Source organism: Heterodontus francisci, chromosome 31, assembly GCF_036365525.1.
Source record: "Heterodontus francisci isolate sHetFra1 chromosome 31, sHetFra1.hap1, whole genome shotgun sequence".
NCBI classification, from domain to species: Eukaryota; Metazoa; Chordata; class Chondrichthyes; order Heterodontiformes; family Heterodontidae; genus Heterodontus; species Heterodontus francisci.
Window position 1 is genome coordinate 23140339 of NC_090401.1, and position 15752 is coordinate 23156090.

The 15752-nt window shown below is 46.5% G+C and overlaps 1 protein-coding gene across 1 annotated transcript in view; it reads right to left on the reverse strand.

The window, feature by feature from the left end:
- The window catches only part of grik3 (glutamate ionotropic receptor kainate type subunit 3), a 561495-nt gene that overhangs the window by 3593 nt on the left and 542150 nt on the right, over positions 1-15752 (reverse strand). Inside the window, exons 14-15 of the mRNA XM_068011169.1 lie at positions 4345-4570; positions 3409-3659 (exon numbers count right to left, since the gene is read on the reverse strand). Of these exons, the coding sequence (XP_067867270.1) occupies positions 3409-3659; positions 4345-4570 (477 nt within the window). The remainder of the gene's footprint in view (positions 1-3408; positions 3660-4344; positions 4571-15752) is intronic.

Sequence of the window (15752 nt, forward strand, 5' to 3'; positions counted from 1 at the left end):
TCACGCACCTTCGAATCTTCGTTGGGAGGGGGGAGCAGGTAAGTTTCCAGGTTGGGAGTGGGGGGGTGGAGAGCGGGGAAAACTATTGCGATTGGTGAAGGGGATGGTGGGAAGGGGTTGAAGGTGAAAGTTAGTAAGCTTTGTTGGGGAGGTCAGGATCACAAGGTAAGTTTTTCTGGGGGAGAGGGCAAGTAATAAATTGTTTAGTCATTGGAGGGGCGGGAGGGGGGCTTGAATCTTTTATTCAACTTTTTAAAATTAACTTTAACATGTACATAACTTTCATTAAATGTGAGGACTTGAAGCCCTTTAAAAATGGTGCCAGACGTCGTTGCTGGGAATGGAGCACCCGCCCCTGCCACGTCATCGGGCGATTGGGGGGGGGGTGCGGTCCACCCCGGCCATGTAAATGAGCTGCCTCATCTCATATTATGATGGCTCCGCCGAGTAGAAGTCATGCATGTGGGCCGCCATCTTGGAAGCTTGTCGCCGAGATCAGAAGCGAGCTGGTAAAATTCATTCCTATATAAATGATTTGAACATGGCGGCCAATGTAATATTTCCAAATTTGCACATGACGCAAAACTCAGAGGGAATGTAAGTTGTGCGAAGGATACAAGGAGGCTTCAAACGGATTTGGAGAGGCTAAGTGAATGGGCAAGAACATGGCAGATGGAATATGATGTGAAAAAGTGTGAAGTGATCCATTTTGGTAGAAAAAACAGAAAGGCAGAATATTTCTCAAATGGTGAGAAGTTGGGAAGTATTGATGTCCAGAGAGACCTGGGTGTCCTTGTTTATTAGTCACTAAAAGCCAGTATGCAGGTGCAGCAAGCAATTAGGAAGGCAAATGGTATGTTGGCCTTCATTGCAATGGGATTTGAGTGCAGGAGTAAACATGTATTGCTTCAATTGTATAAAGCCTTGGTAAGACTGCACCTGGAGTATTGTGTACAGTTTCGGTCTCCTCATCTAAGGAAGGATATACATGCCATAGAGGGAGTGCAACGGAGGTTCACTAGACTAATCCGTGAGAAGTTGGGATTGTCTTATGAGGAGATAGTGAGGAAATTGGGCCTGTATTCTCTAGAGTTTCGAAGAATGAGAGATGATCTCATTGAAACTTACAAAATTCTTACGGGGCATGACAGGGTGGATGTGGATAGGATGTTTCCTCTGGCTGGTGAGTCCTGAACAAGGGGACACAGTCTCAGAATAGGGGCAGGCTATTTAACACTGAGATGAGGAGAAAGTTCTTTACTCAGAGGGTGGTGAATCTGTGGAATTCTTTACCCCAGAGGGCTGTGGAAGCTCAATCATTGAGCATGTTCAAGACAGAAATTGATAGATTTCTGAAGATTAAAACATCAATAAATATGGGGATAGTGGGAAGAATGGCTTCGAGGTAGACGATCAGTCATGATCAGTTTGAATGGCGGAGCTGGCTCGATGGACCGATTGGCCTACTCCTGCACCTATGAGCCTTTGCATTATACAGTTCTGTCTGAACTTTATCAAATAGATTGGTCTAAAACTTGCTGGGAAAATAACAGCGAGTTCACAATGCTTGCCAATCTCCTTCTCTGTTGTTCACTTAAGGTGGAATTTTATGCTCTCCCCCGCGGCAGGTTTGGAGGCAGGGAGAGCATAAAATCGGTGGGATGGTGGCGGGAGTTGCCACCACCAACCCGCCTCCGCTGAAATTTAGTCTGGGGCGGGAAGGCCTGTAAACGGCCTTCCAGCCCCCATCACCAATTGACGTCCTTAACTGGGAAATTAATCCCAATTGCGGGCCCCTTCCCGCAACAGCCACAATTACTCATGCAGCGGGCGGCGCCGTTGCCACATGGGAAGCACGGTAGGGAAAACCATGGGGGCTGCTTCCCGGAACCGGGAGTGGGGGAAGGGAGATCTTTCATTCAAAGTCACTTAGTGGCTGAATGAGGGACCCGGCATTGGGAAGTTGAGAGGTGGGGGGGGGTGCTGCTGTTGAGGGCCACCCCCCCTGCCCTTGCTCCCAACCCCCCTGCCAACCCTCCCCGCAACCCACACCCTGCGAGACCTCTCCTGCCCTGATCTTCCTGAGGCCTGACTCCAGCGATGCTCCTCGGCCTCCAGTACGGTCACCTCCAGCAGCAGTCACTGTCTCCACGGTGGCGCTGCAGCTACTGGCCTTTGAGGCCGGCAGCTCTCCAAGGGCAGAACCTCTGATGACGGTCACAAATCCTATGGAAGGCCCACACTGTCAAGTTAAGTGCCTGATTGGCACTAAATTCGGCGGGCCTACTGGAAAAGAGGCCACGCAGGCATTGGTTTCTCCCAACAGCAAGACCCCTGCCGCCCACCTATAATTCCCCCCTTGGTTTCTTCCCACAGGAAAAATCCAACTTAGAGGTATGCCATGAGATGCTCCACTCCAGAAAATTCTAGCTCATTTCTGACTTGCACTGTGAAACAACTGCCACTTTTTGTGGAAATATAGAATATAGGCTCTTGGCTTGTGCCGGTGGTAGCTTCTGAATTGGACCTTTACACTCGTCTCATTTTCCTGACATTCTCTGAATCCCTGTGTGTCCTCCCTTTTCAAATATTTATCCAATTCCCCTTTAAAAGGCATTATCTCTGTCTGTATAGGCACTTGTGGTAAATCATTTTCATATTATTTTATATCTTTTCCTCTCTCTTATCCCCTCACCCCAATTTTATTTCATTTCTGCTGATGTACAGATCCAAGGTTTCTCAATGCTTTGGTACTTCATCCAAATCATCAATATACTTGTGTGAGCCTCAATAATGAGTATAGGCAGGCTATTCAATGGAGGAGAGCATCACAGCTGAGCCTGAGTATGTCCTCACCCAATGTCCCACAAATGCAAATTGTCTGCATGGGTCACTGGATAATGATTAGGAATGGGGTCCCTGGCTAGCTTTTTTTTTCTTTTGTTTGCTTTCTCCTTCACTAATAAGAGGGCAATGAAGTCAAGTGCAGCAACCCCACCAACACTATAGCAGAGATCGGTGAGCTCAGCATAGGCCAAAGATTGAACCTGGAGCTTGCCTGGTTCAGACTGACGTCAGCCTCACTTGTATCAGAAACTTGAAGGGGGGACACTACTAGATTGATATATTTGTCTGTCCAAGTATAGTCAGAGCTGAGATATTTTCTGGTCATGTATTTTTTTAAGCTGCAGAACCACAGGTGAAAGTTGTAGGTCCATATAGCTGCCTGTGAATCTGATGAACGAGTCACGTTGCCATGGGCAACCAAGAGGTGAGGTAAGAATGGAAGCTACTACATCAAAACTGTCCTGTTTCCAGGGAAACAGAGAAACCAGCATCAAGAATAAAATTCTGTACTGTTCCCCTTGCTGTATTTAAGCGTAAATTACTAATTTTTGCTCACTTTACCTGTTCACGCTCTGCAGTTTTTCGGAGTTTATAAATAAACTCTCCTATTGCCACAAACACTGAAAGCACGAGGCCTGCTGCCAACACAATGAAGATGCCCCCGATGTTTTGAATTCCAAGGGCACTGGCCTCTTTGTTCTCTTCCTCAGGGCAGCCGTTACCTCGCCACCATTTCTCTTTTATCATGTGCAGTTTGCCATCCTCCTGAAGCTGCAGGACAGCAATGGTTATCTTTTCTTTATATGGTGAGCCTGTGGAGGGGAGGAACAAAAAACAAACAAACACTAACAATGAAGCTAAAAATCTGGAGTGAAGTAACATTGTGCATCTTGAAATATTGCTTTGTAGCTGTCTTGCAATTAGGGGATTTATCTAAAATTTAGCCTATTGTCATACTACTGGTCATGCTTATTTTGAGATTGATGCCATCTTAGGGCTGTCAGGGTCGACTTGTACCACCATCTCTGCATCCCACTCAATTATATTGGTTAAGTATTAATGACAATGACGGGACAGTTGGCCCTTTGCCAAGACTGAAGAGGCTGTATGGGTTGTAGGCAGTTCGTAACTTCAGAACATTTTAAGCTGGCTTTGCATTGGCTGTCGTTAGACTGATGTTTGTGCAGGGAGTCTTTTGCTATTTTGTTATATGCAATTTGGACAATGACTTTGCACAGTGGCACAAAAAGCTAAAACTGCTTTGTATTTGCTCGTAGCATGTTGCGTAGCTCACCTATTACCAATTGTGTTACGTTAAACAATAACTTTTGTCAAAAATAAGAGCACAACTGTTTCTTTATCTACTTGATAATTAATTACAAGAGATTTCAAAGGAATGAAATAGCTTTATAATCGGCAGCTGGCAGACTGATTCTGCCCAACTCTGTGCTCAAAGCCAGTGAGGTGATTTTTCTTAAAGAAGTGAGTGTTTCATACCAAGGGGAGTTCCGATACCATAGCCTTTTGAGTCCATGGGACCTCCGATCTGGGTCAGATTGCAGTTCCTCTGGGTGACGTACTCAATGGTGGTGGATTCCATTAAAAAGGCATAATCGGCACCAAGAACTCGTTGGATTCCTTCCTCGTTAGATTTAACAAGCGCTGTTTGCTGCCTGCTGCTCATAAAAGCCCACATCTTCTCGAAAGTGGAAATTTTTGATTTCTGTTGCGAAATGAACAAAGGATTTTGTCAGCATTTCATGTAAAATTATTTAATCATCTGTTGAATTTCTGCATAATAGTTTGGATGCATGTACAGTGCAGATATGAACACATAGGATATCAAAATGATAGCAAATAAATACAACAGTTGAAAGCCTAGAAATAAGGACCAAAGATTCTGCTCCAGTAATAGCAGGCAGATCCTATCACTGTTCAGGAGCTGAAAGCTGTTGGGTCTGTCACCACAGTAAGCAAAGCTGTCTACATTCTCCTCCCTATTTCAATCTTCTCACTTTATTTCAAAAATGCTTCCTTTCTCATGTTCTGTTTCCTCTATTTCTCTTTTTAGACTGGCTGAGGTACTGCTAGGTGTCCAGCACTTGTGGAACTGTACCCTAGCAAAAGTCAACCTCTTCAGCAGAGGTAAATGGAGGGGGGAACTTCAATATCTTACTGTTCATTAGAGAAATCTCTGTCAATTATAGTCTCACTTATAAAATGCATTGCTTGTTGCTCAATCAATCAGTACTGTTGAAAATCAAAACTCTTTAGCTGCATATTGTTTGATACCTGTATGTACAGCTCTCTTAGTCAGTCTTATAGTGAGGATGTAGTGTAGAAATGTATCTTATTGGATATAGCACAGAAGTGTTCAATTCCCATCCATAACATGGCAAATGCAGCAAGTAACATCACTTACCTGCCAGTGCTTACACACCCCCCAAGGCCAGCAAGCTAATGGATTTACAAATAAAAACTAACAATCTGGTTGCTCTTGTGAACACACATCATAAATAGCCACCAGAGAATCAGTCGAGAACTACAAATTCATTTCAAAAACCTTTAACCACCTGGTGACCTAATGATCTCTGACCGCTGGTCTGATCTGTTATCAGAACTTGTTTCCAAACTGTGAGCAACGTTAGCCACCAGCTACCGAGGTGAGCAGGAACGTGTGATGTCCAAATATGGTCAGCTCATGGAGAATAGAGGAGGCAATAGTTACGTTCTAAGATCAAACGCATGTAATTTAAGCTTTGTATTGTTATAGAGTCATAGAGTCATACAGCACAGAAACAGGCCCTTCGGCCCATCGTGTCTGTTCTGGTCATCCAGCACCCAACTATTCGAATCCCATATTCCTGCACTTGGCCTGTAGCCTTGTATGCTATGGCATTTCAAGTGCTCATCTAAATACTTTTTAAATGTTGTGAGGGTTCCTGCCTCTATCACCACTTCAGGCAGTGTATTCCAGATTCCAACCACTCTCTGGGTGAAAAGTTTCTCCTCAAATCCCCTCTAAACCTCCTGCCTCTTACCCTAAATCTATGCCCCCTGGTTCTTGACCCCTCCGCTAAGAGAAAAAGTTTCTTCCTATCTAACCTATCAATGCCCCTCATAATCTTGTACACCTCAATCATGTCCCCCTCAGCCTTCTCTGCTCCAAGGAAAACAACCCGAGCCTTTTCAGTCTCTCTTCATAGCTGAAATGCTCCAGCCCAGGCAACATCCTGGTGAATTTCCTCTGCACCCTCTCCAGTGCAATCACATCCTTCCTATAGTGTGGTGTCCAGAACTGTACACAGTACTCCAGCTGTGGCCTAACTAGCATTTTATATAGCTCCATCATAACCTCCCTGCTCTTATATTCTATGCCTCGGCTAATAAAGGCAAGTATCCCATATGCCTTCCTAACCACCTTATTTACCTGTGCTGCTGCCTTCAGTGATCTATGGACAAGTACACCAAGGTCCTTCTGACCCTCTGTACTTCCAAGGGTCCTACCATCCATTGTATATTCCCTTGCCTTGTTAGTCCTCCCAAAATGCATTACCTCACACTTTTCAGGATTTAATTCCATTTGCCACTGCTCCGCCCATCTTACCAGCCCGTCTATATCTCCCTATAATCTGAGGATTTCTTCCTCACTATTTACAACTACACCAATTTTCGTGTCATCTGCGAACTTACTGATCGTACCTCCTATATTCACTTCTAAATCATTAATGCACACTACAAACAGCAAGGTCCCAGCACCAATTCCTGCAATACACCACTGGTCACAGGTTTCCAATCGCAAAAACAGCCCTCGATCATTACCCTCTGCCCCCTGCCACTAAGCCAATTTTGGATCCAATTTGCCAAATTGCCCTGGATCCCGTGGGCTCTTACCTTCTTAACCAATCTCCCATGCGGGACCTTATCAAAAGCCTTAGAGAAATTAATTTACTGCTGTGCATTTAGAACTGTTCAGTCAAGAAAATCAACTTGTACAATATAATAAAAACAAAATACTGCAGTTGCTGGAAATCTGAAATAAAAACAAGAAATGCTGGAAATACTCAGCAGGTCTGGCAGCATCTGTGGAGAGAGAAGTAGAGTTAACGTTTCAGGTCAGTGACCCTTCTTCAGAACCAACTTGTACAATAGTCTGGTTTGTACAGACATGATCATTATCTCATGCATGAAACTACATGCACTTGGAAAAAATGGGGCCCTTCATTAGGGGTTAAATTGGATAGCTCCAAAAAACAGGTGTGGGGATTGCAATGAGTAATTACCCTGTGCCCATTCAGTAGAATGGAAGTAGTATGCCAACTTTGTGCTGCCTGATCATTATAACAGCACTGCCCACACTGTTCATTGGCTGCACACATCTGCAGGGGGGTCAACAGGACTACTTCCAGCACTGCTTAAAACTAACCTGCACCTCTTAAAGGGAAGTGGAATTGGGGCTATGGAGGTCCTGAGATCATTGGGAATAGTGTGCTGTCCATAAATCAACAATGGCTGACTGGAGGAGAGAGTGGGCACCAAGGTTTTCTGACACAACTCTTGGTGAAAGAGATGCAATGGAGGACAGACGTCCTGCATCCTCAGTGTGGGGGATGGCTGGGGTGTTGGAGGTCCTCCAGGTACATACTCAGAAGGCAGAGATAATGGAGAAGGTCAATGCCAAGAGTATATTTTCAAGAACATAGTCATAGAGTTTTACAGCACAGAAACAGGCCCTTCGGCCCAACGCGCCTGTGCCGATCATCAAGCACCCATCCAATCTAATCCCATTTTCCCGCACTTGGCCCTTGTATGCTATGGCGTTTCAAGTGCTCATCTAAATACTTCTTAAATGTTGTGAGGGTTCCTGCCTCTACCACCCCTTCAGGCAGTGTGTTCCAAAATCCAACCACCCTCTGGGTGAAAAAATTTTTTCCTCAACTCTCCTCAAAACCTCCTGCCCCTTACCTTAAATCTATGCCCCCTGGTTATTGACGCCTCCGCTAAGGGAAAAAAGTTCCTTCCTATCTATCCTATTAACACGGAGACTGTGCAGGAGAAGGTTTAATGACTTCACATGAGTGGTCCAGGTTAGTGACTGCATCTTCAAATGCCATATCCAATGAACTGCACCACTAGCCTCAGCCATTGCTCAATTCAACACACCCTCATCATTCACCTACCAACAATCTTTATCTATCAGAACTCTAACCTATATGCTTCACCCTATTCTCACACGGTTAGCACTGTTGCAAACCTCAAATACACATTTCACAACTTACACATGCTGCCAGCTATTCAACTATGACAGCCACATCACCAATGAAAATTGTACGACACTCATTGATTCACTTCCCTCTCTCTTGCAGGAGAAGATGGTACACAACTGGAGGTACTAGGAACTAACCAAAGGGGGAGAGGTGCTCTTGTATCTTCTAACCCCCCCCACCACAACCATAGAGGAGACAGCGCCTGCAATTATGGCAAGTGCCATTGCTGAAACTGCGACCACTGGCAGGGCTGAAGCCATTGAAGATGATGGTCTCCCGATACCTAATTTGCCTTCACTCATCCAATTTCTTCCTCATCTCACACTCTCTTGTGGCAAAGAAGCTGCTGATGGTGTAAATATAGACTTCTTGCTTTCTCCTCTCCCCTCATCACAAACCTATCCTTTTCCCTTTTTTGTTTAAGATACCCAAGACCTCCAACCTTCCCAGGCAGTGGAGGAAGAGCAAGAAGGGAGTGAAGATGAAAACAGGCCATCACTAGCTTTCACAGACACGGCCAATAGCTCAGATACAGATGGTGCCTGTGATTTAGATGACAGCTTGGAGGCTGAATCTACACATGGTGAGACGCTGGGCACAAGTGCGCTACAACCAGGTCAGGGGAAAAGGATAATGCAGGCACCAGTTTGCCAGAGGGTGAGACCACGTACTAGTTCTTCTGCAGATGACTTCGATGACTAGGCTACAGGAGAAGGCTCATGGGTATATATGACCAAATGCTTAGTGCATTGGGAATGTCGCCAGACAGCCTGCTCACAATGTCAAGGAATATGCAATGGGTGGCCAACTTCAGCAGCATATCTATGGAGCAATCTTTGATGGAATGTCTAATAACTGATGTCCCAACTTTCACTGCAACACAAACAGCATCCACACAATGCCTGAGTGCTGCAGTGGAAGCTCAGACTGCTGTCATCAGAGCTCTAAGGACAGAATTTAGTGAGCCCATTTGGAATGTGAATGGAGTCGTGGAGGGCTGGAGAATAGCAATGGATGTGTCCACCTGGAAATCTGATGTCCCGACATCGATTCCGGATTTAGTCAGCAGCAGAAAAGCCCCAAGGCAGCGTCACCACCTCGACACGATGGAACCGCCATTTAAATTGTAGAACAGTTAGTCATAATACATTTGCATGCAATTGAAAGCGATTCAATGGAAGGCTTGTGATTAAGTGTACAATGGGTGGTCCTCACATGCCTACGGATTTTCAGCCACTGAAAGGTGGTGGCACTGAAGTGAGGTCTCAGTGCCACAATGGGTAGGCAACCATGATCAGCATTAGATAGGAGAAGAGGGGGAAGTGGAGGCCATTGTTGGCCTGCAGTGCTGTCCACTCTGCATGGGTGGACTTGGCCTCAGGTGGTTGGCATGGGAGGTCCTGGACTTGGGTGATCAGCACAGGTGGCCATAGTGCTCGCTGAGAGGGTCAGGTGGCCATAATACCAGGCGAAAGGGTTGGCTATCAGCGAGGGTGGGCGATGAGGGCCATCAGCATATAAGCTTAGAGGAGTAGCAAAGGCAAAGATTCCAAGGCAACTTTGACTCTGCAAGGACAGTGCTTTGGAGACCTACTGATCACCTGGCATGGGTCTCAAACACTCATCTTTTTGGATCCTCGTGGTGTGATGCAGCACCCCTGACAGATAGAGGGCCACGAGGCAGCTCCGCCTGCCCATGAGGCTCCACCACGAGAGTGACAGCAGCGGCCATGCCAATAAGGGCCCACCTATGCCAGATAGTATACCGGACTCGACTCAGCTACCTCCAGCTGTCCGAGAGGCATTGCCAGCGAAGACTTACACCTCTCGTCATTGACTTATGCTCCACGCTGCAGGACGAGTTGCAACCTATGGGATTCAGTGGTCACCCAATGCCAGTGGTCCCAAAGATCACAGTGGCACTTAAATTTTACGCGTCTGGATTTTTCCAGGGATCTACCAGAGACATGTGTGGGGTCTCACAGGCAGCAGCCCTCCACTGCAGCAAGGATGTGACCAATGCCATGTTCAAGAGGACCAGTGACTATATACATTTCCAGACTGACCCTAACAGTCAGGCAGAGAGGGCCATCACTTAATTCCCCCAGGTGCAAGGAGTGATAGATTTCTTTTCATAGATGGGCATTGCTGGCTCGGCCAACATTTGTTGCCCACCACTTGCCCTTAAAGTGACTGGGTTGTTCGGCCATTTAAGAGTCAACCACATTGCTGTGGGTCAGGAGCCTCATGTAGGCCAGAGGTATGGCAACACTCATGGCAAGGATGGACTCCTCCATCAACCACTCATGGTTGCGCATGGTCTCCGGCATCTCTGCCAGATTTTTCCTCACCTCTTTCTGCATTCTCTAAGCGATTGACATCAGAGGCTCGTCATCAGCCTAGGGCTCAGCATGGGTCTGACCGCCCACAGTCCTCCAAATGTCAGAGGCCTCAGCTATCTCACCTCAGCCAGCTGCTTGGACATGTGCGGGGTGCTCCCACCAGCTTGTGACCATGATTCTAAAGAAATTCACCAAGGTGAAAGTATCTGCACTGGTGGAAGGTGCACAAGAGTCATGTGATGGTGCATCATTTGACTGCTCCTTCTCAGAGGTTGAGGACTGCACCCCCCCCTCCCCCCCCCCCCCCCGCTACCCTTTCTGGTGGAGCCTCCTGTGGCACTGATCTGTATGATAGAACACAAACATCTATGGGTTAGACTGCACAGATCTTGTTATGTTATCCATGCATGATATGACTCTCCAGAGGTGCGTTGAATGTCATTTGATGACCCCAGTACATAGAGATTCCAGTCTCACCATCTGCTGTTGAGCGGCTGCCGTGGGTTCCTGCTAATGCTAGTGCTTCATTATCAGCTGCTGAGAGAGGCCGTATATCTGGAATTCCTCTGCCAGTCCGCAATATCTCCCTGTTGTCATGGACTCACTTGTCCTGCAAGTGGAAAGAGGGAGATAGTAACACTTTGCAGGAAGCGCTACAGGACAGTTGCGTTAGTGGCAGCTCCTCGTCCCCTGCTGGGGTTTTCTATATGGCTCCTCCCCATGCCAGCTCCCTCGGGGAGGTGATGGGGGTGAGCTTCATAAGATAGTGGCCTATGGCCAAGATGCAGCCATGAATCTGGCAGGATATGGTGATGCCTAATCCCCTTTAACCAGTGACTTTGTGGTGGCTCCCTCCCCATGTCCTGCTTTCTCTGGCATAGCCACAGGCAATCCTCGAAAAGGAGAGAGGTGTGGAGTATTTACCTTGGCAGACCGAACGAGATTGTTGACTCTCTTCTTGCACTGCACTTATGTTCAGGAGGGTGACTCCATGGCTGCTTCCCTCCTCTGTCATCTTCATTCAGGCTTGCTTGGTCAGCCAGAGGATTTCTTCTTGCCATCCTGGGAAAGCGATCCTCCCGCCTTTCCCTTGCAGCCTAGAGGAGAATCTCAAGGGACATGTTGTCAAACCGAGGGGCCACCTGGTGTCTTGCCTCTGCCATATTGCAGCTTCCTTATCAGGGGGTGGGGGAGTCCAGGAGTCACTCCAACACCAGTTCAGCAGAAAAGAGTGAATGACTCAAAGGCAGCAATGAAAGCAGGGCTGGCAAGCCTTTAATTATGGTACCGGCACCTGCTCTAGAGTCATCCGACGCCATGTCCAGCACTTCAAATCCCATCACCATCACGTTATTGGCTGGGCCCTGCACCTCCATCATTATAATTGGCCGTCCGCTGCCTGATTGCGGTTGACCCACCACACACGTGACGAGCAGCGACGTACCTACTTCCGGGTCCAGCCCATACTGCAAAATGACTTCCAGGGTATCACAGAACTCCAATAATCTGTTCTCCAACAGATCTGCTTCCTGAAGACCCTCGGTAGATATTGCTGCTAAGAGCTCTACTCCCCCTCATCCTCGTCCCTCTTCTAGCAGCTTGTCCTGCTGTGCATTGCCTTTGCTAATTCTCCCAGTCATGGTCAATGGCAAGAGCAAGGCCTACTTGTACAGACATGTCTGGGAGCAGCTGGTCCATGCAGAAGTCTTTAGTCAGCAACAAACTCTGTTAGCCCAGCTGGCCCACTCCCTGTATACCAGTGAAACAATAAGCTACAGAAAGCAGCCAAAACTTGTAGAATTGCAGCAACAGCCAAAAGAAATAAAGCAGCAACTAACAAATAGGTAGTTAATGAACTGTTTAACTGGCATTGGTGGGGGTGGGGGGCCCTTCCTGTCGTTGAACACATGTTCAACTGGTCGATATTAAGAGAAGGCATAGGCTGGAGTGTGGAGCTCTAAAATGGCAGCTCTGGCATCAACTCAGCATTGTACGCTGATTGTCGTCATGATCTGCTTGTTCTGCATACTTCTGGCAGATGTTAGGTGCATGTGCGCTAACCCCTTTACCAATAAGGCATCAGCAAAATTTGGATCAGAAGGGTCTGTGCATGCCATGGATGCCATTTTGGAACTATAAAGGTGCCTTGTTGTGGCCAAAAAGCAGAGGCTACTGAGTCCAATTTCACCCTTTTTTTTCAGATTCATAAATGACTCAAGTTTACTGTGACTTGGGTTTCATATACATCGATAGAGAAAGTGCAATATAACCTTCATTTGTGGTGGCCAATCCAATAAAACTTTAAATTTTTCCAACTGGTGAAAGACCATCGAGTGGATGCAGTCTTGCCCCATTTGAGCTTCATACCAGCTACAGTATAACTAGAACCTGTATAAAACCATCTTAATCTTAAAGTTGACAAAAGACTATCATGGGCAGTCAATGGGCCTTCTTCCGTTGCTGCTGGGAGAATTTGATGTGAAATGAGCTCTTTTTGCTCAGTAAATATAGTGCAAAACTCTCTTTCATTTTTCAATTTATGATACTAAATTGGCATTATCACTCAGAGAGGCTTCTAAGGACAATGATGGGGGAAGCAGAAATCTTAAACTGGTGTTTTTTATTAGAGATACAGCACTGAAACAGGCCCTTCAGCCCACTGAGTCTGTGCTGACCATTAACCACCCATTTATACTAATCCTACACTAATCCCATATTCCTACCACATCCTCACCTGTCCCTATATTCCCCTACCACCTACCTATACTAGTGGCAATTTATAATGGCCAATTCACCTATCAACCTGCAAGTCTTTTGGCTGTGGGAGGAAACCGGAGCACCCGGAGGAAACCCACGCAGACACAGGGAGAACTTGCAAACTCCACACAGGCAGTACCCGGAATTGAACCCGGGTCGCTGGAGCTGTGAGGCTGCAGTGCTAACCACTGCGCCACTGTACCGCCCTCTGAACATGGGATTAAGGTAAATTATTGGTCCAGAGTAACCTGGGCCTCACCAGTGAATGCTCCATGATGGCACTGGGTACACAAACCACAGCATTGCTCAGCCCTTCAACTTGGTGAGTTATAAAAGAAAACAAATGACAAACCTACTGGTTGGCTGTTAATGCCTAGTATATAGACGGTTGTTTTTTTGCTCCTACATCATGCTGTTTTCTGCAAGGTCAACTACCATTATTTGACACATTTATTTGACTGGCATTCCTGCAAAGAAGATAAAATACTATTTTATGGTGCTTTATGACAAAACTTTGAGAAATATGTTCTTTTCTTCATATGCGGAATAGAATAGTTTCTGGTTTTAAGGTCACAAAAGGAAATTTAAGAAACCTAAGCAACTGGATAAAATAAGAGAATTCAGTGCAAAGAAACTAAACTGAACTGTAGCTGGATCTGAGCTGTGCTGGTTCCATTGTAAAGTCACTCTCTTCTCCCCACCTACCACCACCCTCCTGTCATCACATCACACAACTCAATCCCTATGATTGTAATTAAAAGCAAAATACTGTGGATGCTGGAAATCTGAAATAAAAACAAGAAATGCTGGAAACACTCAGCAGGTCTGACAGCATCTGTGGAGAGAGAAGCAGAGTTAACGTTTCAGCTCAGTGACCCTTTTTCAGAACTGGCAAATATTAGAAATGTAAAAGGTTATAAGCAAGTAAAGTGGGAGTGGGGCAAGAGATAACAAAGGAGAAGGTGTAGCTAAGACAAGGTCACGGAATAGCTGTCCAGAAGTTCATGGAGCAAAGATATGTTAATGGTGTGTTGAAAGACAAAGCATTAGGACAGAAAGGGGGTTAACGGACTGAAAATTGAACAGCCGCAGGTACAAACATGAAAAAAAACAGTGGGTAAGCAAACTGAACAAACTAAGATGAAATACAATAAAATAAACACAAAAAAAATTTAAAAAGAAGAAAAAAGAAAACAAATAACTAAAAATAAAAGTAAAATGGGGGGCCCGTCATGCTCTGAAATTATTGAACTCAATGTTCAGTCCGGCAGGCTGTAGTGTGCCTAATCGGTAAATGGAATGCTGTTCCTTGAGCCTGCGTTGATGTTCACTGGAACACTGCAGCAATCCCGAAACAGAGATGTGAGCATGAGAGCAGGGGGGAGTGTTGAAATGGCAAGCAACCGGAAGCTCGGGGTCCTGCTTGCGGACTGAGCGGAGGTGTTCCGCAAAGCGGTCACCCAGTCTGCGTTTGGTCTCCCCTATGTAGAGGAGACCACATTGTAAGCAGCGAATTCTTTTGGGCCTCCTTATCTCGAGAGACAATGGATACGCGCCTGGAGGTGGTCAGTGGTTTGTGAAACAGCGCCTGGAGTGGCTATAAAGGCCAATTCTGGAGTGACAGGCTCTTCCACAGGTGCTGCAGAGAAATTTGTTTGTCGGGGCTGTTGCACAGTTGGCTCTCCCCTTGCGCCTCTGTCTTTTTTCCTGCCAACTACTAAGTCTCTTCGACTCGCCACAATTTAGCCCTGTCTTTATGGCTGCCCGCCAGCTCTGGCGAATGCTGGCAACTGACTCCCACGACTTGTGATCAATGTCACACGATTTCATGTCGCGTTTGCAGACGTCTTTATAACGGAGACATGGACGGCCGGTGGGTCTGATACCAGTGGCGAGCTCGCTGTACAATGTGTCTTTGGGGATCCTGCCATCTTCCATGCGGCTCACATGGCCAAGCCATCTCAAGCGCCGCTGACTCAGTAGTGTGTATAAGCTGGGGGTGTTGGCCACTTCAAGGACTTCTGTGTTGGAGATATAGTCCTGCCACCTGATGCCAAGTATTCTCCGAAGGCAGCGAAGATGGAATGAATTGAGACGTCGCTCTTGGCTGACATACGTTGTCCAGGCCTCGCTGCCGTAGAGCAAGGTACTGAGGACACAGGCCTGATACACTCGGACTTTTGTGTTCCGTGTCAGTCCGCCATTTTCCCACAGTCTCTTGGCCAGTCTGGACATAGCAGTGGAAGCCTTACCCATGCGCTTGTTGATTTCTGCATCTAGAGACAGGTTACTGGTGATAGTTGAGCCTAGGTAGGTGAACTCTTGAACCACTTCCAGAGCGTGGTCGCCAATATTGATGGATGGAGCATTTCTGACATCCTGCCCCATGATGTTCGTTTTCTTGAGGCTGATGGTTAGGCCAAATTCATTGCAGGCAGACGCAAACCTGTCGATGAGACTCTGCAGGCATTCTTCAGTGTGAGATGTTAAAGCAGCATCGTCAGCAAAGAGGAGTTCTCTGATGAGGACTTTCCGTACT